Source organism: Salmo salar, chromosome 13 (genome assembly GCF_965601325.2).
Source record: "Salmo salar chromosome 13, fSalSal1, whole genome shotgun sequence".
Classification (NCBI taxonomy): domain Eukaryota; kingdom Metazoa; phylum Chordata; class Actinopteri; order Salmoniformes; family Salmonidae; genus Salmo; species Salmo salar.
The window spans coordinates 52,733,427-52,756,636 of record NC_138303.1 but is presented as its reverse complement, the minus strand read 5'-3'; the positions used below and the strand labels follow the sequence as shown (position 1 = coordinate 52,756,636).

The 23,210-nt window shown below is 41.7% G+C and overlaps 1 protein-coding gene across 2 annotated transcripts in view; it reads right to left on the bottom strand.

Moving 5' to 3' along the window:
- Positions 1-776: 776 nt before the first annotated feature.
- LOC106567461 (TOX high mobility group box family member 2) overlaps positions 777-23,210 on the bottom strand; it is a 133,197-nt gene continuing 110,763 nt past the window's right edge. For both annotated transcript variants that reach the window (XM_045693375.2, XM_045693376.2), the window contains 4 exons: positions 12,019-12,099; positions 5,494-5,865; positions 5,160-5,296; positions 777-2,241 (listed from right to left, as the gene is read on the bottom strand). In XM_045693375.2, coding sequence (XP_045549331.1) covers positions 2,199-2,241; positions 5,160-5,296; positions 5,494-5,865; positions 12,019-12,099 — 633 coding nt within the window. In that variant the 3' untranslated portion in view covers positions 777-2,198. The remainder of the gene's footprint in view (positions 2,242-5,159; positions 5,297-5,493; positions 5,866-12,018; positions 12,100-23,210) is intronic.

Genomic DNA, 23,210 nt, shown 5'->3' with positions numbered 1-23,210 from the left:
TTTTGGGATCAATTCCTAGTGAAATCGAATTGTCCCTGTTAAGGATTCAGAAACATTCGTTTTACAGCAGTTATTGTTTAAAAACATGTTTCACGCTAACACTAGAGGGCACTATATTGTCATGTTTTGCAGAGAGAGAGAGAAAGAGAGAGAGAAAGAGAGAGAGAAAGAGAGAGAAAGAGAGAGAAAGAGAGAGAAAGAGAGAGAAAGAGAGAGAAAGAGAGAGAAAGAGAGAGAAAGAGAGAGAAAGAGAGAAGGAGAGAAGGAGAGAAGGAGAGAAGGAGAGAAGGAGAGAAGGAGAGAAGGAGAGAAGGAGAGAGAGATTCCCAAAAAATTCTACCTCTAATCCAACTGTGAAATTCAGAAGTGTTCTTTTTTTTCATTTTCAGGTAGGCCTAGCAGTACCGCGCACACTGCATTAACTCGGATAGTCTTCTTATCTTCATAGTCTAACCTGATGAAAATGAAAACATGCTGTGTGAACAAAAATGTCTAGCAGCTAAAAAACTAGCAGCTAAATAACTGATATACAGTATGCACATAAAACTGTACATGGTGGGTATACTTTAAGAATTAGTTGTAAGAAGTTACCACCATTGTAAAATTCTTGAGAGAAAATGTGTAAATGCAGTTTTCAAGCAGGGTGAAGAATTTGGAGTCAGCCTATTACGTGAGGCAGCCAAGCCTTGAGAGGAAGTAGCTGTCCACTCGCTAGCCTCACCATGTAAACGTGAAAAACCCAATAAGAACAAGTCAAAATAAACAGAGACACAGAGTTTATTTTCCACTTACATTTTATTACTGACAAAAGAAAACAAAAAGCCAATGCACCAGCAACAAGTGATGTACAAATAATAATTATTCAAATTACCATGGAATTTTATAATAATAATAATAATGCACCTTGATGAAAACAAGCCAAAATGTTACTTCATATCATTCATAAATATGTGAAACCAGTCAATCGATTTAAATAGAATGACCATATTGTGTCCATAAACATGTTATTCAACAAAACTAAATGGGTTCTTTCATCGCTGGCTTTACAATTAAAAGTACATTTCGCAGGTTTGTACACAAATTAAATATCTACCAGTGACCATTCCTTATAAACTTAAATTGTGCTACAGTGAAAAACAAATTTTTAAAGAATGACATTTTTTCACAAAAAAGTGTAAAGATGAATTCAACACAATTTCTAAAACACCTAATAAAACTAGTCAAAAACTTTAAAACCCACTGTTATGCTTTTATCTTTAGTAACATTTCACATTTAGCAACAATTTTTTTATTACACCTATACAAGTGGTGCTGGGGAGTGGGGGGGGGGGGGGGGGGGGGTGGACCAGGAGAGGTTTAAACTAAGGAAGAGATTTCACCTTTGACCTCTTCAGTCCAGTCACATCCTGAGGACAGGCTAGAAAGTAGCAAGACCAGTGAACAGAGCTTTAACACAAGATTTAGTGTGTGTATTCCCTCACTGAATCCAGCTCGCACAAAAATCACATAACCAAACAAAATAATGTAAAAAAAAAATAAGAAAAAAAGCAAGGGACTGTGGCTAGATACACACATCTAGGCTTTGGGGGGCAGGTTCCATCTTGGTAGATATTTACAATCACTTTGAAAAAAAAAAGTGGGGAAAGCTCTTAATTAGAGCTGGGTTGACGTAAGGATGTTGCCTTTTTCTAATTTCACTTTGTGTTTTTGCTTTATTTCAGGGGGTGTCTGTCTTTGCTGAAATAGTTGTATCCTCCCTTAGTGAGGTGACTAGGTTCTAGGGTCCTGTATGAGAATCTTAACATAGACCCCTACAATGAATATGCTTACAGCATTGTTTCTCCCAAAAGTGGGCAGTACGTGGCAAAACTGAGTAAGACCAAAGGAAAAGCAAAAGAGGAGAAAAATGTAACACTTTGAAAATGTCAAAACAAAGCCAGAAGACATTTTTTTGTCTTCGTGTACAGTATGTTGATGTGAGCTTGAAGCTTAACCCCCCACAAAATGGAACATTCATGTCAAAAAGAAGCAAGGCTCCTGTCCAGTCTAAGTGCTTGGCAAATATGTGAAGTAGTAGCAGTCTCTGGGATTTTAAAAATCCTTCAGAAAAAAACAAGGAGGAGAAAGATACATTGACGTTGTTGTTAATGAACATTGGTAAACTCCCTGGAGTCTTGACTTTTGGAGGTCCTTCAGCTTCAAGTGAGGTAGAGAGGCTTGTCCCGAGCTCCCATGCCACTGCTGATGAAGAGAACACGGAGAAGATGGCATCAAAATCCAATGAATTGAATGCCACTCAAAAAACATATATTTATTCTATTCAGTACTATTTCTTTGGCAGAGAAGGAGAGCTGTGCATAGCAGTGGAAGCATAGCATAGCAGTTGAAGTGAATGAACATAGCAGTGGATGCATAGCAGTAGAAGTCAATGAACACAGTGAATTTGCATGATCTTGTCCAAGGGAGGGAGGTAAATTGTGAAGAGGAGTGGATTCAATATTGACCCCTGAAGGACACCTTGTGTGACAGCCACACACCCTCACCAGTGGTTTTTCAGTAGGACAAACTGTTGCCGGTCAGTGATGTAATTATTAAATCAAATACGGAGTTACTTTTTTTTCAAAAGTATGTTGTGAATTTTCAAAGTAGTACAAAACTCCAAACTGGTAACACTTGTAACGCAGTCAGTCTTACATTTAAAACCTTTCATTGTGCATTCTGTAGACATCTTTCACCACACAACCATTGATCCAAAATGTTTACTCTGAAATATAAACCATGCATTGGTTTAATCACCAAAACACAACATAATGATACCTTCTTAATTTAGTTATTTAAACAACCAGTTAATCCAATAGCAAAAAAAAAATGTAATATACATGATTCAAAATTACCCTTTGAATGTGGTATGCTACAGTACCATAAACTACAGTACATTAAACTGTTTTCACATTAGGCAATACACTTGCACTCCCTATTTAAAAATAATTGAACATCACATTTTCATAATTTCTATCTCATGTGTGATCAAAGGTGTGATCATCGAAGACATCTTTCACAATATAATCAAATGAAAGAAATTAAAGGCACTAGTTTGCATCAAGCCTGTCTTTAGCATTTGGTCATAGGTTCTCATCAAAATCGCAGTGAATATCCTCATTGTTCACGCACCTGGGGAAAACCCTTTTTGCATGGTGAATCCAAGTCTGACACACTACCGTTCAAAAGTTTGGGTCACTTAGAAATGTCCTTGTTTTTGAAAGAAAAGCTAATTTTGTTGTCCATTAAAATAACATCAAACTGATCAGAAATACAGTGTAGACATTGTTAATGTTGTCAATGACTATAGTAGCTGGACTATCTACATAGGCGTACAGAGGCCCATTATCAGAAACTATCACTCCTGTGTTCCAATGGCACATTGTGTTAGCTAATCCAGGTTTATCATTTTAAAAGGCTAATTGATCATTAGAAAACCCTTCTGCAATTATGTTAGCACAGCTGAAAACTGTTGGTCTGATTAAAGAAGCAATAAAACTGGCCTTCTTTAGACTAGTTGAGTATCAGCATCAGCATTTGTAGGTTCAATTACAGGCTCAAAATGGCCAGAAACAAATACCTTTCTTCTGAAACTCGTCAGTCTATTCTTGTTCTGAGAAATGAAGGCTATTCCATGCGAGAAATTGCCAAGAAACTGAAGATCTCGAACAACAGCGCAAACGGGCTCTAACCAGAATAGAAAGTGGAGTGGGTGGACCCGGTGCACAACTGAGCAAGAGGACAAGTACATTAGAGTGTCTAGTTTGAGAAACAGACGCCTCACAAGTCCTCAACTGGCAGCTTCATTAAATAGTACCTGCAAAACACCAGTCTCAACGTCAACAGTGAAGAGGCGACTCCGGGTTGCTGGCCTTCTAAAGCAGTATGAACCCCCCAACCAACTTCATTTTGGATACATGTTTACTGTTTTGGACTTTATGGATTATTTGTGTATTGTATTGATATTGTATTACTGCACTGTAGGAGCTAAAAATGGCAATCATACATCTTCCATCATGTATTGTATTTCAAAGTATCGTTTTCTACATAATTATTGTAGTGGTCCTGTACATGGCTCAGTTCATAAGCACATGGCACTAGCAACACCAGAGTTTTGGGTTCGATTTCCACTGGGGTCACATACCCCACTGCGTGAACTGTTGTCACATTGGACCAAAGTGTCTGCTACGCAAATGGTATACAGTATATTATGGTATTACAGTACTGTATTGGCCAATGCAATTTTAGTAAAGCAGTGTGAACCCCCCAACCCATCAAGCAACTTCATTTTGGATTCATGTTTACTGTTTTGGACTTTATGGATTATTTGTATATTGTATTGATATTGTATTACTGCACTGTAGGAGCTAAAAACACAAGCATTTAGCTGCACCTGCTAACATCTGCTAATATGTATACACAACCAATAAACTTTGAATTGATTTGTTACATACAATACATCTCTGATTTTGTCAATATCAGATTAAAAGAAATGTACTGTGAAGTAAAATCATAATAGTCATCATCATAGTAGTGCATTCGAGTATATATAACTTTCTATGTTTCTACTTTACAGACATAAACGTTCATTATGTAGTTCTCAGAAATCTGTAGTAGACAAACCGGTTTACATGTAAAATCTCTAGATTTACCAAATGTTTAAGTGATAGTATTAGTATTTAGTATTAGTAAAATTACTTTTAACAAAAGATGAGGGAATCATAACAAAAGTACTATGAGCATTGCATTGTGAAAGGCAATTACTTTATATAAAAAAAATGTATTGCAATGTGAAACATGTATGTGAAACACTGAGTAAGTTTGGTGAAAAAGTGGGTTTATGATGCTTTGGTGCTTAGAGTTTTGAAACAAATGCCTTTTTGATGATCTGTTTTGAGTTTTGTTCTAAGAGTTACCATAAACTTGTGAAAATTGCACCAAAGCGGTAAAACATATGGTTGATTTCATCAGAATAGCAACTGTGAGTCACACTTTCTCACAGTGTAGGGAAAAGTGCTTTTTCACTACTATGGCTTTTGAATAAACCCTCAGCCTCACTCTAGCAAAGGACTGTTGATAAGACTGTTACTCGTCCCAGTAGGGTATCAGGGCATGCTCACCTGCAATGGTTGGGCCCACAGTCCCGGTTGCAGTACTCGCCGTCCCAGTCTGGGTTCTGTCCATGCCCTGGGTTGGGCGCCCCCGGGGACTGGGACCCCCCCACACTGTTCTGGTAATCCTGAATGTGAGAGAACCCCTGGAGTAGAAGAGAAAACAGAGGAGTGCTCTGTTAAAAAACGCTACCACTTCAAATGCTCCAATTTGGTTGGTGGGCTTCCCAGTAGCATGACGTTCACGTCTACTGCAGGCAATGGGGGCAATGCTCAACTTGTTTCCCCACAACTCTGAATGGGCAAGCAGGGCTGAATGCTGGAGAACAGAGATTGGACTAACCTGTTGGCTGAGAGGAGGTGAGTGCAGAGATCCCTGGAGCCCCATTGAGTGCGACTGGACCTGCTGCATGCGCAGGGAACTCTGGTGCAGGGCGAGCTGGGATGGGTGGAGGGGCGGGCTGATCTGGAAGGGGGAGGGGGGTGAGGCACTCATGCTGGGCGGCAGCATCTGGGATTGGCTGAGGGTCCGGGCCAGGGCGTGGTGGGGCGGACCGGCGAAGCTCTGCAGGTCCGACAAGGGGAAGGAGCCGGGGCCCAGACCGTAGGGGGAGGAGGCCTGCGGAGGCACGCTGTACAGGGGCTGCTTGGGGGGCAGCATGTGGGAGGGCTGGCTGCTTTGGGAGCTTTTTGGTTCGACAGGGTCATTGTAGGGCTGGAGGGGAGAAACACAAAACAAAGAGGAAGTAGGAAGGTTAGGATATTTTGTAAAAGCTGTAAAGGTGTAAAAACTCTCACATTTTTGTTGTGATTTCATATACTGTTGACCCCCCCCCCAAAACTAATCTTTGATACATGAAAAAGGCCCTATAGCACCATTCAGTGTTATTCAGGGTCCTATTCAGGGTCCAGGCAGTGTCAGAGGAAGGCATTAAAAATTGTCAAAGACCCCAGCCACCCCAGTCATAGACTGTTCTCTTTACTACTGCATGGCAAGCGGTACCGGAGTGCCAAGTCTAGGACAACCCCTCTTTTTACACTGCTCTACTCTCTGTTTATCATATATGCATAGTCACTTTAACTATACATTCATGTACATACTACCTCAATTGGGCCGACCAACCAGTGCTCCCGCTCATTGGCTAACCGGGCTATCTGCATTGTGTCCCGCCACCCACCACCCGCCAACCCCTCTTTTACGCTACTGCTACTCTCTGTTCATCATATATGCAGTCACTTTAACCATATCTACATGTACATACTACCTCAAATCAGCCTGACTAACCGGTGTCTGTATGTAGCCTCGCTACTTTTATAGCTTTGCTACTGTATATAGCCTATTTTTTTTACTGTTGTTTTATTTCTTTACTTACCTATTGTTCACCTAATACCTTTTTTGCACTATTGGTTGCACTATTGGTAAGTAAGCATTTCACTGTAAGTATTTCACTGTTGTATTCGGCGCACGTGACAAATAAACTTTGATTTGATTTGATTTATTCATAAGGACACACCATAGCAAATGTTTCAAAAGGTTGAACAAAAACAAATGTTTCTTTTTGGACAAGTTCAAATAGTCTCTCCCTATTATGACCCGTTTCCGTGTCGTGCCAAATGAATGCGACCAAGTAGTGCTGGGTCATCTGTGATGCACAGGATTACAAAGCTAAAGGTTTACCATAGTTACAGGAATCTTCAGTAATTTTGGTAATTAACAGAAAATCTATGGCTTTCATAATTTATGCTTGAATAACTTCATAAAAACTAATTATATATATATATATATATAGTATACATTTGTTATATCTGTGTCCGTATTGTCCATTAATTTCTAGTAGATAGACCATATGGTTCAAGAGAAAATGGCCTAATTAATGAAAAGAGCATCTAATCAACAATGGCATTATTTTCAATTAACTCTGCAACTCTTCCAACTACGGTACTGACTTTTTTCACAACGGCTATCAGTTTGACGCCAAAACTTTGACAACAAATACATACTGACATAAGATAAAAATTACACATTTATTTTACTATTTTTTTATTTCTTGCTTACCTCCTCTGTAACACTTTACTTTACGGTCATAACCATGTCATAATATGTCATTACAGCTGGTATAACTGTGATATGTGTCATAACACTGTCATGACACATATTTTGACCTGTTGTGACATATTACATTCTTTTATGGCTGGTTATGACACCTACAGTACATACAGTAAGAGTGTCAAAACCCACAAAACCTACCACACAAGGCAAAAATATTAAATTAAACCATAGCCTACATGTCAATAGTATGTGTATGTTAAATAACATTTTATGAAACTGACCATATTGACCATATTAAATGATCATTGTAATTGCACAGAAAGTGAGTCAGACATGCACCTACCCCAATGCTCTGTTGCTGATGACTGGGATGAACGCAGGAGCAAATGTCAGGAGCAGGACAAGACAACCTATTGACTGATGACTGACATAAGGCTGTGTAAGTAATTGGCCTATCTGGTTTATATGACTATGGTGGTCATAATGTTTTTTGACAGTGTCATAAAGTGTATTTTCTGCAAGTTATTTAAAATATTACCAAAAAAAACATGACTATAAACATCATTTATTTGAGCTGTTCTTGCTATAATACGGAATTGGTCTTTTAGCAAATAGGGCTATCTTCTGTATACCACCCCTACCTTGTCACAACACAACTGATTGGCTCAAACGCATTAAGAAGGAATTCAATTCCACAAATTAACTTTTAACAAGGCACACCTCTTAATTGAAATGCATTCCAGGTGACTACCTCATGAAGCTGGTTGAGAGAATACTAAGTGTGCAAAGCTGTCATCAAGGCAAAGGGTGGCTACTTTGAAGAATCTCAAATCTCAAATATATTTTGATTTGTTTAACACTTTTTTTGTTACTACATGATCCCATACGTGTCACGCCCTGACCATAGAGAGCCCTTGCTTCTCTTTGGTGTAGTATGTCAGGGCGTGACTAGGGGGTATTCTAGTTTAAAATGTCTATGTTGTGTTCTAGTTTTATTTTCTATGTTGGTGTTTTGTATGGTTCCCAATTAGAGGCAGCTGGTAATTGTTGTCTCTAATTGGGGATCATATTTAAGTAGCTATTTTTCCCACCTGTGTTTGTGGGATATTGTTTTGTGTTTGTGCACCACGTAGTCACGTTTCATTGTTCGTTTATTGATTTATTGTTTTTGCTTAAAGTTTCACTTTGTAATAAATATGTGGAACTCAACATCCGCTGCGCCTTGGTCCCGTTCTTACGACAACCGTGACAATACGTGTTATTTCATAGTTTTAATGGCTTCACTAAAAACCGTGGAATGAGTTGGTGTCCAAACTTTTGACTGGTACTGTGTGTATATACACAGTTAAGTCGGAAGTTTACATACACTTATGTTGGAGTCATTAAAACTCATTTTTCAACCACTCCACAAAATTATTGTTAACAAACTATAGTTTTGGCAAGTCGGTAAGGACATCCACTTTGTGCATGACACAAGTAATTTGACCAACAATTGTTTACAGACAGATTATTTCACTTATAATTCACTGTATCACAATTCCAGTGGGTCAGAAGTCTACATACACTAAGTTAACTGTGCCTTTAAACAGCTTGGAAAATTCCAGGAAAGGATGTCATGGCTTTAGAAGCTTCTGATAGGCTAATTGACATAATTTGAGTAAATTGGAGGTGTACCTGTGGATGTATTTCAAGGCCTACCTTCAAACTCAGTGCTTCTTTGCTTGACATTATGGGAAAATCAAAAGAAATCAGTCAAGACGTCAGAAAATAAAATGTAGACCTCCACAAGTCTGGTTCATCCTTGGGAGCAATTTCCAAATGCCTGAAGGTACCACATTCATCTGTAAAAACAATAGTATGCAAGTATAAACACCATGGGACCTCGCAGCTGTCATCCCGCTCAGGAAGAAGACGCGTTCTGTCTCCTAGAGATGAACATACTTTGGTGTGAAAAGTGCAAATCAATCCCAGAACAACAGCAACGTACCTTGTGAAGATGCTGGAGAAAACAGGCACAAAAGTATCTATATCCACAGTAAAACAAGTCCTATATCGACATAATCTGAGAGGCCGCTCAGCAAGGAAGAAGCCACTGCTCCAAAACCGCCATAAAAAAAGCCAGACTACGGTTTGCAACTGCACATGGGAACAAAGATTGTAATTTTTGGAGAAATGTCCTATGATCTGATGAAACAAAAATATAACTGTTTGGCCATAATGACCATTGTTATTTTTGGAGGAAAAAGGGGGAGGCTTGCGAGCCAAAGAACACCGTGAAGCACGGGGGTGGCAGCATCATGTTGTGGGGGTGCTTTGCTGCAGGAGGGACTGGTGCACTTCACAAAATAGATGGCATCATGAGGAGGACAATTATGTGGATATATTGAAGTAACATCTCAAGACATCAGTCAGGAAGTTAAAGCTTGGGCAGAAATGGGTCTTCCAAATGCACAACGACCCCAACCATACTTCCAAAGTTGTGGCAAAATGGCTTAAGGACAACAAAGTCAAGGTATTGGAGTGGCCATCACAAAGCCCTAACCTCAATCCTATAGAAAATGTGTGGGCAGAACTGTAAAAGCGTGTGCGAGCAAGGAGGCCTACAAACCTGACTCAGTTACACCAGCTCTGTCAGGAGGAATGGGACAAAATTCACCCAACTTATTGTGGGAAGCTTCTGGAAGGCTACCCAAAACGTTTGACCCAAGTTAAACAATTTAAAGGTGATGCTACCAAATACTAATTGAGTGTATGTAAACTTCTGACCCACTGGGAATGTGATGAAAGAAATAAAAGCTGAAATAAATCATTCTCTCTACTATTATTCTGACATTTCACATTCTTAAATAAAATAGTGATCCTAAGTGACCTAGGACAGGGAATTTGTACTAGGATTAAATGTCAGGAATTGTGAAAAACTGTGTTGAAATGTATTTGGCTAAGGTGTATGTAAACTTCCGACTTCAACTATATATATATATAATACTTAAGTATCAAAAGTAAATGTAACTGCTAAAATATACGTAAGTATCAAAAGTAAAAGTATAAATAATTTCAAATTCGTTATATTAAGCAAACCAGACAGCACCATTTTCTTGTTTTGTATTTATTTGCGGATAGCCAGGGGCACACACCAATGCACATACATAATTTACAAACGAAGCATGTGTGTTTAGTGAGTCCGCCAGTTCAGAGGCAGTAGGGATGACCAGGGATGTTCTCTTGATAAGTGTGTGCATTTGACAATTTTCCTATCCTGCTTAGCATTCAAAATGTAACTTTTGGGTGTCAGGGAAAATGTATGGAGTAAAAATTACATTATTTTCATTTGGAATATAGTGAAGTAAAAGTAAAAGTTGGCAAAAATATGAATAGTAAAGTTAAGTAGAGATACGCAAATAAAACTACTTAAGTAGTAAATAAAAGTATTTTTACTTAAGTACTTTACACCACTGTAGTGTTACGACCATATTATGACAGGTTATGACAAGTTATGTTAGCTGTTATGACATATTATGACATGGTTATGACCATGCCATAACATGTTATGATGCTGGGTGTCAAGTAAAGTGTTACCAAACCCTCATATTAAACACCAAAAGGTATTCACTTAGTCAATGGTTTATTTTTAGGTTTTGTCAACAACAACAAAAATATAATCATCTTATTTAATAATTTCATATATTTTGATAATGAGGCCACACAGAGGACCAGAGATCATTACAAAACACCCAGAAGGGCCAATAGATGTCTTGTGACAGATTACATAAAATCCTTTAAAGATATCAAAAGACTTATTGACTCTTTATGTATATCATGGGTGCATCATTCAGAGCAGGTGCAGCCCTCGCCTTGCTCCCCCCTCCCTCACCCAACACCTATGATGAGCTGTCAGATTGCTTATCTGAACCTATCAGTGTTGATTACAGGGGCAACGGTGCCCATTTGTATGAATTGTTGCCGGGCCACCGGATAATGATCAATGGACACCTTGACAGATGGATGGGAATGGAGAGGGCACACACACCACACACACACACACACGGAAATGAGGCTGTTTGCCAGAAGAACAAATGGAATGACAAAAGGAATCTCCCCGACGCTACATTGTGGGCTGTTAACGCGACCCGGCATTAAACAACACAATTTCACCATTCCTTCCTTCCTCTCCATGTTGTTGCGTAAGAAATAGGGTGCCATCACTCATAGGAAAAAAGGAGAATGCCATACATCTAAATTAGCAGCAAGGTGTCACACTGAAAAAATGCTACAAAAACCCAAATATGTGTAGCGTTGAATTGGATGCGCACTCCCAAGCAATGCAACAGAAGACACAATGGGTGCGTCAATAACAACAACAAACCAAGAGTTCCATGCATGTGTCTTGTATGAATAGCCATAGACAAGATATATCCTATGAAGACAGATACAGATAATGGCCCAATGAAATATATATAAATAAAATAAAATAAAGTAGTATTTGTGACATGCGCCGAATACAACAGGTGTTGACTTCACCGAGAAATGCTTAATATATTATATACAAATAGTGGGCATACATACAGGCCCTACAACCAATAACATCAAAATATGCCCTTTCAAACCAAGCTTAGTATGACATTCCCTCTATCAGAACAACTGTCCCAACACCGACCCCAACCCCAACTCCAACTCCAACCCCCAACCTATGGAAATATGCTATAGTCTTGTTGCATCACCCTACCTCCACTCTCCGTTAGCCCCTCCCCCATCATTAGCTGCGATTTTTCATCCAATCCATCATCACTTTAAGCAAGCCTGGCGTGTCATAAGCGTTACCTTGGAAACGAGACTGGCTCTGTACGTGGCGAGGGCTTTCAGGTACTCTTTCTTGGCCGCCTCGGTTTTCCTCTTGTATGCCTGGAAATCAAAGGAAAAAGAGAGTGAGATGAGGTCTACCCACATACAAACAGAAATGTGCACATAAACACACTCTCACAAATGGTTCACTTTCCATTGGAGCCAATGGAACAGAACCCTTCCATTTCCACATCATACTACTTCCTTATTTCAAGAATAATTTCTATACTAGAGAAATTAACTGGCACTCTCCATCATTTTAACACTGCAACACCCATTGCATCATACACTCATAAACTGACAAGGTAAAAATCTGTTGTTCTGCCCCTGAACAAGGCAGTTAACCCACTGTTCCTAGGCCGTCATTGAAAATAACAATTTGTTCTTAACTGACTTGCCTAGTTAAATAAAGGTAAAATAAAAAAACTCAAAATGTTGGTGCAATTCTTTAAAAATAAATAAATGGTGTGTGCACGTGTGCCTGTGTATGTATGTGTGTGCGAGTGTGTGTGTGCGCATGTCGGCATGTGTGTATGTCGAGGGGGGTTGTAAATAACAAGCACAGTAAGCCCCAAGAGACCAGGGTTGTGGGGTAAATAACACTTAAGCCCTGATGCACCATTGGTTGCTTCCAGTGAATACATCATAATGGATTAAAATTCCAGAAGGACAGTATTGCAGCCTTTTAATTGACAGTTGATTCTAAAATGGATATAAATACAAACAGTATTCAGACCCCTTGACTTTTTCCACATGTTGTTACGTTACAGCTAGGAATGCATGATATATCGGTTAACATATCAGAATTGGCCAATATTAGCGAAAAATGCCAACATCGGTATCGGCCCGATGTCTAGTTTAATGCCGATGTTAAAAACCATGCATACATATTTAACGTAGGTACATTACGAAATGACGCCACATAAAATCTTGCGCTACACGTGCAACACAGCATTCTTAACCTAGCCCACAATGTCTGTTGTGTGGATTGAGCAGTCAACAAGTCGAGCAGTCATTTGAAAGAGTAAGACAATTTCAGCCAGATGACTCAAAGGCGAAATCCATTAAAGCCAAGATAATGGAATTCATTCCCCTTGACAATCAACCATTCTCTGTCATGGGTGATGTTGGCTTTCGCTGACTGGTCGAGCACCGGTACACACTACCAAGTGCGCTATTTTTCAGATGTTGCCTCTACCGGATTTACACAGTATTAGGGTCACTGCTATTAGCTTTACAACATACATACTATGGAACACCGTTTGGGTCTTGGCGTGTCTAAAAAGATACAGTAGCACTGTCAAAGCTGTACAAAAGTCTGCAAACAAGCAAACACCGGCCACGACGGATGTGTTTACAATACCGCGTTGTAATAAAGCATAATTTGTTCGACCGTAACTTCTGGGATAGCTAGTTTTAGCTTGGTACCTAGCTAGCACTAATACAACCAGCCTGAAAACAATGACCAGTAGAAACTGCAGTCATTTTCATTATTCTTAGCAATGATTTAGGAATCCTTGTGAGTAAGTATTAGCTAGGTTGCCACTTGCTGTTCGCCTATTGAAATTGAACTTCAGTTCATGAAAATAAATAGCTAGCCAGCTACTTAACCCTGTTGCCCAAAGCTAATGTTATAAGCAGCCAGCTAGCTTCATCTGGCTAGTGAGGCTCAATCGGACCGGGTTATGTGTTGTGAAGCTAGCCACAATAAGGATTAGGCACAATAGTGGAATTTGCGGTTTGCCATCAAAGTATAAGAACTCAACATAGATGGGTACGACCACCACTAATAATATAATAACTGTCTTATAAGTTAGGGTTATTTTAGATGATATAGTTAGCTAGCTAACTATAGCTACTGAAACAGATTATGTCGTTTTGCTATGTTTTTGGGGAAGAACATTGTTTGCATCCATGAGCTAGCTAGCTTTTTTTTCTGACCAGCAATGTAGGTGCGCGAGACAACTTTACCAGCATCATAGCATACGTATCTATGAATCGTTATGACATATGAAATACGAGTGATAGTGTAACCAATGTGTAATAACTACGTAAAAAATGTATGAACGCATTAAATTATTATGTGAAGTGCAGTCATATTCAGGTCCTGATTGGTCAACAAGCTTATTTGACACGTCAAGTAGTGTTATTTGACACGCAAAGACCCAAATGGCGTTCCATAGAAATCCTGGTTGAGAATGAAACAACTGAACAAATGAATAACGAAACAGCACAGCAAGTAAGTGAAAGAAATATGGGGACATATGTAAATGCCAACAAAATAACTTTTTGGTCAGTGTGGTGTGTGTGTGTGTGTGTGTGTGTGTGTGTGTGTGTGTAACCTTAATTTAACTAGGCAAGTCAGTTAAGAACAAATTCTTATTTACAATGATGGCCCGGACGACGCTGGGCCAATTGTGCACCGCCCTATGGGACTCCCAATCATGGCCGGATGTGATACAGCCTGGATTCGAACCAGGGACTGTAGTGACGCCTCTTGCACTGAGATGCAGTGCCTTAAACCGCTGCCTCATTGCGTGTGTGTGTTAACTATTTAACTGTACTAGAATGCATAAAAGCCCGCTAAAATTGTAAATATCAGTTATCGGTATCTGGGTTTTTTTGTCAAGGAAAATATTGGATATCGGTATAGGTCAAAAATATCATATCGGTGCATCACTAGTTACAGCCTTATTCTAAAATGGATTGAATACTTTTCTTTCCTCTAAACACAATACCCCATAATGACGAAGCAAAAACACATTTTTGGAAATGTTTGCAAATGTATTAAAAATGAAAAACTAAAATACTTTATTTACATAAGTTTTCAAACCTATTGCTATGAGACTGAAATTGAGCTCATGTGCATCCTCTTTCCATTGATCATCCTTGAGATGTTTCTACAACTTGATTGGTGCCCACATGTGATAAATTAAATTGATTAGACATGATTTGGAAAGGCACACACCTGTCGATATAAGGTCCCACAGTTGACAGTGTATGTCAGAGCAAAAACCAAGGCATGAGGTCGAAGGAATTGTCCATAGAGCTCTGAGACAGGATTGGGAAAGGGTACCAAAACATTTCTGCAACATTGAATGTTCCCAAGAACACAGTGACCTCCATCATTCTTAAATGGAAGAAATTTGGAACCACCAATACCCTTCCTACAGCTGACCGCCCGGCCAAACTGAGCAATCGGGGGAGAAGGGCCTTGGTCAGTGAGGTGACCAATGGTCACTCTGACAGAGCTCCAGAGTTCTGTTGTGGAGATGGGAGAACCTTCCAGAAGGAAAACCATCTCTGCAGCACTCCACTGATCAGGCCTTTCTGGTAGAGTTGGAAGCCACTCCTCAGTATAAGGCATATGACAGCCCGCTTGGAGTTTGCCAAAAGGCACCTAAATGACTCAAAGCATGAGAAACAAGATTCTCTGGTCTGATGAAACCAAGATAGAACTTTTTGGCCTGAATGCCAAGCGTCATGTCTGGAGGAAACCTGGCACCATCCCTATGGTGAAGCATGGCGGTAGCAGCATCATGCTGTGGGGATATTTTTCAGCTGCAGGGACTGGGAGACTGAAAGATGAATGGAACAAAGTACAGGGACAACCTTGATGAAAACCTGCTCCAGAGTGCTCAGGACCTCAGACTGGGGCAAAGGTTCACCTTCCAACAGGGAAACGACTCTAAGCACACAGCCAAGACAACGCAGGAGTGGCTTCGGGACAAGTCTCTGAATGTCCTTGAGTGGCCCAGCCAGAGCCTGGACTTGAACTCCATCGAAGATCTCTGGAGAGACCTGAAAATAGCTGTGCAGCTATGCTCCCCATCCAACCCGACAGAGTTTGAGAGGATTTGTAGAGAAGAATGGGTGTAACTCCCCAAATACAGGTGTGCCAAGCTTGTAGCGTCATATCCAAGAAGACTCGAGGCTGTAATCGCTGCCAAAGGTACTTCAACAAAGTACTGAGTAAAGTACTGGGTCTGACTAATATTTCAGTTGTTGTTTTTTTAATACATTTGCTAACATTTCTAAGAACCTGTTTTTGTTTTGTCATTATATGGGTATTATGTGTAGATTGATGAGGGGAAAAAACAGTTTCAATCCATTTTAGAAAAAGGCTGTAATGTAACAAAATGTGGAAAAAGTCAAAGGGTCTGAATACTTTCCAGATGCACAGTACATGGGGCATGTACACTGATTGTATAAAACATTAAGAACAGCTGCTCTTTCAATAACATAGACTGACCAGGTGAATCCAGGTGAAAGCTATTATCCTTCATTGATGTCAGTTATTAATCCACGTCAATCAGTGCAGATGAAGGGGAGGAGACAGGTTAAAGAAGGATGTTTAAGCCTTGAGACAATTGAGACATGGATTGCATATGTGTGCCATTCAGATGGTGAATGGGCAAGAAAACAAACGTTAAGAAGGTGTTCCTAATGTTTTGTACACTCAGTAGGTATAGATACACATCACAGCCAAAAGTATATGGACATCCCTTCAAATTAGTGGATTCAGCAATTTCAGCCAGACCAGTTGTATAACATCGAGCAAACAGCAATGCAATCTCCATAGACAAACATTGGTAGTAGAATGGCCCGTTCTGAAGAGCTCAGTGACATTCAAAGTGGCACCATCATAGGATGCCACCTATCCAACAAGTCAGTTCGCATAAAAATCTACTGTCCTTGGTTGCAACACTCACTACCGAGTTCAGAATTGACTCTGGAAGCAACGTCAGCAGAAGAACTGTTCATCAGAAGCTTCATAAAATGGGTTTCCATGGCCGAGCAGCTGCACACAAGCCTAAGATAACCATGCGCAATGCCAAGCGTCAGCTGGAGCTGTAAAGCTTGCTGCCATTGGATTCAGGAGCAGTTGTGATGAATTACGCGTCACCATCTGGCAGTCCGACGGAGGAATCTGGGTTTGGCGGATGCCAGGAGAACGCTACCTGCCCCAATGCATAGTGCCAACTAGAAAGTTTGGTGGAGGGGGAATAATGGTCTGGGGCTGATTTCAAGGTTTGGGCTAGGCCCTATAGTTCCAATGAAGGGAAATCTTAACGCTACAGCATACAATGACATTCTAGAGAATTCTGTGCTTCCAACTTTGTGGCAACAGTCTGTGGAAGGCCCTTTCCTGTTTCCGCATGACAATGCCCCGTACACAAAGCGAGGTCCATACAGAAATGGTTTGTCGATGTGGAAGAACTTGACTGGCCTGCACAGAGCCCTGACCTCAACCCCATAGAACACCTGGGGGATTAAATGGAACACCGACTGCGAGCCAGGCCTAATCGCCCAACATCAGTGCCCAACCACACTAATGCTCTTGTGGCTGAATGGAAGCAAGTCCCCGCAGCAATGTTCCAACATCTAGTAGAAAGCCTTCCCAGAAGAGCGGAGTCTGTTACAGCAGCATAGGGGAGATCAACTCCATATTAATGCCCATAAAGCAAAGATGTGGGAGCCGTTTTACGGGCGCTTAACCAATTTTGTTATTATGTGGGGTTTTTCGGTTATTTGTAACTTATTTTGTACATAATGTTTCTGCCATCGTATCTTACGGCAAAAAAAGAGCTTCTGGATATCAGAACAGCGATCACTCACCTCGGATTAGACAAAGCTTTTTTCTTCAACAAGCAGGATGCACAGGATGTACTTCAGACACCCGACAAGGCCAAAATCCCCGTCATTGGCAAGAGAAAGAGATGCAGGCATAGAGGACACAGGGCGAGGTGCCTTGTAAGGTTCTGCCGACGGCAAGTGGGAAATCTGCCCTTATCATCAGTATTACTTACCAACGTATAATCATTGGACTATAAATTAGACGAGGTATGACCACGAATATCCTACCAATGGGACATCAAACTGTAATATCTTATGTTTCACCGAATCGTGGCTGAATGACGACATGGATAACATTCAGCTGGCGGGATATACGCTGCACCGGCTAGATAGAACAGCACACTCCGGTAAGACGAGGGGGGGTGGTCTGTGTATATTTGTAAACAACAGCTGGTGCACGAAATCAAAGGAAGTCTCTAGTTTTTGCTCTCCTGAAGTAGAGTATCTCATGATAAGCTGTAGACCACACTATTTGCCAAGAGAGGTTTCATCTATATTTTTCGTGGCTGTTCATTTACCACCACAGACGAATGCTGGCACTAAGACCCCACTCAGTCAACTGTATAAGTAAATAAACAAATAGGAAACCATTAACCCAGAGGAGGCACTCCTAGTGGCTGGGGACTTTAACTTGTTTGGGATAGGGGGCAGTATTTTCACGGCCGGATAAAAAAAAACGTACCAGATTTAATCTGGTTACTACTCCTGCCCAGAAACGAGAATATGCATATAATTAGTAGATTTGGATAGAAAACACTCTAAAGTTCCTAAAACTGTTTGAATGGTGTCTGTGAGTATAACAGAACTCATATGGCAGGCCAAAACCTGAGAAGATTCTATACAGGAAGTGCCCTGTCTGACAATTTGTTCTCCTTCTAGGGTATCTCTATCAAAAATACAGCATCTCTGCTGTAATGTGACATTTTCTAAGGCTTTCATTGGCTCTAGGAATGCGCCAGAAAGTGGAATGAGAGCTCTCCAGTCTCTGGGCGAAAAACAGCAGGGGTTTTTGTGAGTGGTCCTTCTGAGAACAATGACACTGGAGCGTGCGTGCACGAGATGACTACATTTTTTTCTTTCAGTGTTTGAACTAATACAACGTCGCCCGGTTGGAATATTATCGCTATTTTACGAGAAAATAGCATAAAAATGTATTTTAAACAGCGTTTGACATGCTTCGAAGTACGGTAATGGAATATTTTGAATTTTTTTGTCACGAAATGCGCCGGCGCGTCACCCTTCGGATAGTGACTTGAATGCACGAACAAAACGGAGGTATTTGGATATAACTATGGATTATTTCGAACCAAAACATTAGTTGTTGAAGTAGAAGTCCTGGGAGTGCATTCTGACGGAGAACAGCAAAGGTAATCCAATTTTTCTTATAGTAAATCTGAGTTTGGTGAGGGCCAAACTTGGTGGGTGTCAAATTAGCTAGCCATGATGGCCGGGCTATCTACTCAGAATATTGCAAAATGTGCTTTCACCGAAAAGCTATTTTAAAATCTGACACCGCGATTGCATAAAGGAGTTCTGTATCTATAATTCTTAAAATAAATGTTTTTTTGTCAACGTTTATCGTGAGTAATTTAGTAAATTCACCGGAAGTTTTCAGTGGGTATGCTAGTTCTGAACATCACATGCTAATGTAAAAAGCTGTTTTTTGATATAAATATGAACTTGATTGAACAAAACATGCATGTATTGTATAACATAATGTCCTAGGATTGTCATCTGATGAAGATCAAAGGTTAGTGCTGCATTTAGCTGTGGTTTTGGTTTTTGTGACATATATGCTTGCTTTGAAAATGGCTGTGTGATTATTTTTGGGTACTCTCCTGACATAATCTAATGTTTAGCTTTCGTTGTAAAGCCTTTTTGAAATCAGACAATGTGGTTAGATAAAGGAGAGTCTTGTCTTTAAAATGGTGTAAAATAGTCATATGTTTGAAAAATTGAAGTTTTTGCATTTTTTGAGGTATTTGTAATTCGCGCCACGCTATACCATTGGATATTGGTGAGGCGTTCCGTTAGCGGAACGTCTGTCCCTAACAGGTTTTTAATGCAGGGAAACTTAAATCAGTTTTACCTAATTTCTATCAGCATGTTAAATGTGCAACCAGAGGGAAAACAATTCTAGATCACCTTTACTCCACACACAGAGACGTATACAATGCTCTCCCTCACCCTCCATTTGCCAAATCTGACCATAAATCTATCCTCCTGAGTCCTGCTTACAAGCTAAAACTAAAGCAGGAAGCACCAGTGACTATACAAAAGTGGTCAGATGAAGCAGATGCTAAACTACAGGACGTTTTGCTAACACAATCTGGAATATGTTCTGGGATTCTTCCGATGGCATTGAGGAGTACACCACATCAGTCACTGGCTTTATCAATAAGTGCATTGAGGGCGTCGTCCCCACAGTGACTGTACGTACATACCCCAACCAGAAGCCATGGATTACAGGCAACATTTGCACTGAGCTAAAGGTTAGAGCTGCCGCCTTCAAGGTGTGGGACCCGGAAGCTTACAAGAAATCCTGCTATGCCCTCCGACGAACCATCAAACAGGCGAAGTGCCAATACAGGACTAAGATTGAATCGTACTACACCGGCTCCAACGCTCGTCAGATGTTGCAGGGCCTGCAAACTATTACAGAGTTCAAAGAGAAGCACAGCCACAAGCTGCCCAGTGACACGAGCCTGCCAGATGGGATAAATCACTTCTTTGCTCGTTTCGAGGCAAGCAACACTGAGTCATGTATGAGATCATCAGCTGTTCGGACGACTGTGCGATCATGCTCTCCGTAGCCAAAGTGAGTAAGACCTTTAAACAGGTCAACATTCACAAGGCCGCTGGGCCAGAAGGATTACCAGGACGTGTGCTCCGGGCATGTGCTGACCAACTGGCAGGTGTCTTCACTGACATTTTCAACATGTCCCTGATTGAGTCCCTATGCCCAAGAACACTAAGGTAACCTGCCTAAATGACTACAGACCCGTAGCACACACGTCGTAGCCATGAAGTGCTTTGAAAGGCTGGTCATGGCTCACATTGACAACATTATCCCAGAAACCCTAGACCCACTCCAATTTGCATACCACTCAAACAGATCCACAGATGATGCAATCTCTATTGCACTCCACACTGCCCTTTCCCACCTGGACAAAAGGAACACGTACGTGAGAATGCTATTCATTGACTACAGCTCAGTGTTCAACACCAGAGTGCCCTCAAAGCTCATCAATAAGCGAAGGATCCTGGGACTAAACACCTCCCTCTGCAACTAGACCCTGGACTTCCTGACGGGCTGCCCCCAGGTGGTGAGGGTAGGTTTGCTACACATCTGCCACGCTGATCCTCAGGGGTGCGTGCTCAGTCCCCTCCTGTACTCCCTGTTCACCCACGACTGCATGGCCAGGCACGATTCCAACACCATCATTAAGTTTGCAGAGGACACAGTGGTAGGCCTGATCACCGACAACGACGAGACAGCCTATAGCGAGGAGGTCAGAGACCTGGCCGGGTGGTGCCAGAATAACAACCTCTCCCTCAATGTAATCAAGACAAAGGAGATGATTGTGGACTACAGGAAAAGGAGGACTGAGCACACCCCCCATTCTCATCGACGGGGCTGTAGTGGAGCAGGTTGAAAGCTTCAAGTTCCTTGGTGTCCACATCACCAACAAACTAGAATGGTCCAAACACACCAAGACAGTCATGAAGAGGGCACAACAAAACCTATTCCCCCTCAGGAGACTGAAAAGATTTGGTATGGGTCCTCAGATCCTCAAAAGGTTCTACAGATGCAACATCGAGAGCATCCTGACTGGTTGCATCACCTCCTGGTAGAGCAACTGCTCGGCCTCCGACCGCAGGGCACTACAGAGGGTAGTGTGTACGGCCCAGTACATCACTGGGGCTAAGCTGCCTGCCATTCAGGACCTCTACACCAGGCGGTGTCAGAGGAAGGCCCTAAAAATTGTCAAAGACTGCTACCGCATGGCAAGGGGTACCAAGTCTAGGACCAAAAACTTCTCAACAGCTTTTACCCCCAAGCCATAAGACTACTGAACAGATAATGAAATTGCTACCCGGAGTATTTGCATTGTGTCCCTCTTTTATGCTGCTGCTACTCTTATGCTGCTGCTACTACACTGCTCAAAAAAATAAAGGGAACACTTAAACAACAATGTAACTCCAAGTCAATCACACTTCTGTGAAATCAAACTGTCCACTTAGGAAGCAACACTGATTGACAATACATTTCACATGCTGTTGTGCAAATGGAATAGACAACAGGTGGAAATTATAGGCAATTAGCAAGACACCCCCAATAAAGGAGTGGTTCTGCAGGTGGGGACCACAGACCACTTCTCAGTTCCTATGCTTCCTGGCTGATGTTTTGGTCACTTTTGAATGCTGGCGGTGCTTTCACTCTAGTGGTAGCATGAGACGGAGTCTACAACCCACACAAGTGGCTCAGGTAGTGCAGCTCATCCAGGATGGCACATCAATGCGAGCTGTGGCAAGAAGGTTTGCTGTGTCTGTCAGCGTAGTGTCCAGAGCATGGAGGCGAAACCAGGAGACAGGCCAGTACATCAGGAGACGTGGAGGAGGCCGTAGGAGGGCAACAACCCAGCAGCAGGACCGCTACCTCCGCCTTTGTGCAAGGAGGAGCATGAGGAGCACTACCAGAGCCCTGCAAAATGACCTCCAGCAGGCCACAAATGTGCATGTGTCTGCTCAAACGGTCAGAAACAGACTCCATGAGGGTGGTATGAGGGCCCGACGTCCACAGGTGGGGGTTGTGCTTACAGCCCAACACCGTGCAGGACGTTTGGCATTTGCCAGAGAACACCAAGATTGGCAAATTCGCCACTGGCGCCCTGTGCTCTTCACAGATGAAAGCAGGTTCACACTGAGCACGTGACAGACGTGACAGAGTCTGGAGACGCCGTAGAGAACGTTCTGCTGCCTGCAACATCCTCCAGCATGACCGGTTTGGCGGTGGGTCAGTCATGGTGTGGGGTGGCATTTCTTTGGGGGGCCGCACAGCCCTCCATGTGCTCGCCAGAGGTAGCCTGACTGTGAAACCATATGCTGGTGCGGTTGGCCCTGGGTTCCTCCTAATGCAAGACAATGCTAGACCTCATGTGGCTGGAGTGTGTCAGCAGTTCCTGCAAGAGGAAGGCATTGATGCTATGGACTGGCCCGCCCGTTCCCCAGACCTGAATCCAATTGAGCAAATCTGGGACATCATGTCTTGCTCCATCCACCAACGCCACGTTGCACCACAGATTTTCCAGGAGTTGGCGGATGCTTTAGTCCAGGTCTGGGAGGAGATCCCTCAGGAGACCATCCGCCACCTCATCAGGAGCATGCCCAGGCGTTGTAGGGAGGTCATACAGGCACGTTGAGGCCACACACACTACTGAGCCTCATTTTGACTTGTTTTAAGGACATTACATCAAAGTTGGATCAGCCTGTAGTGTGGTTTTCCACTTTAATTTTGAGTGTGACTCCAAATC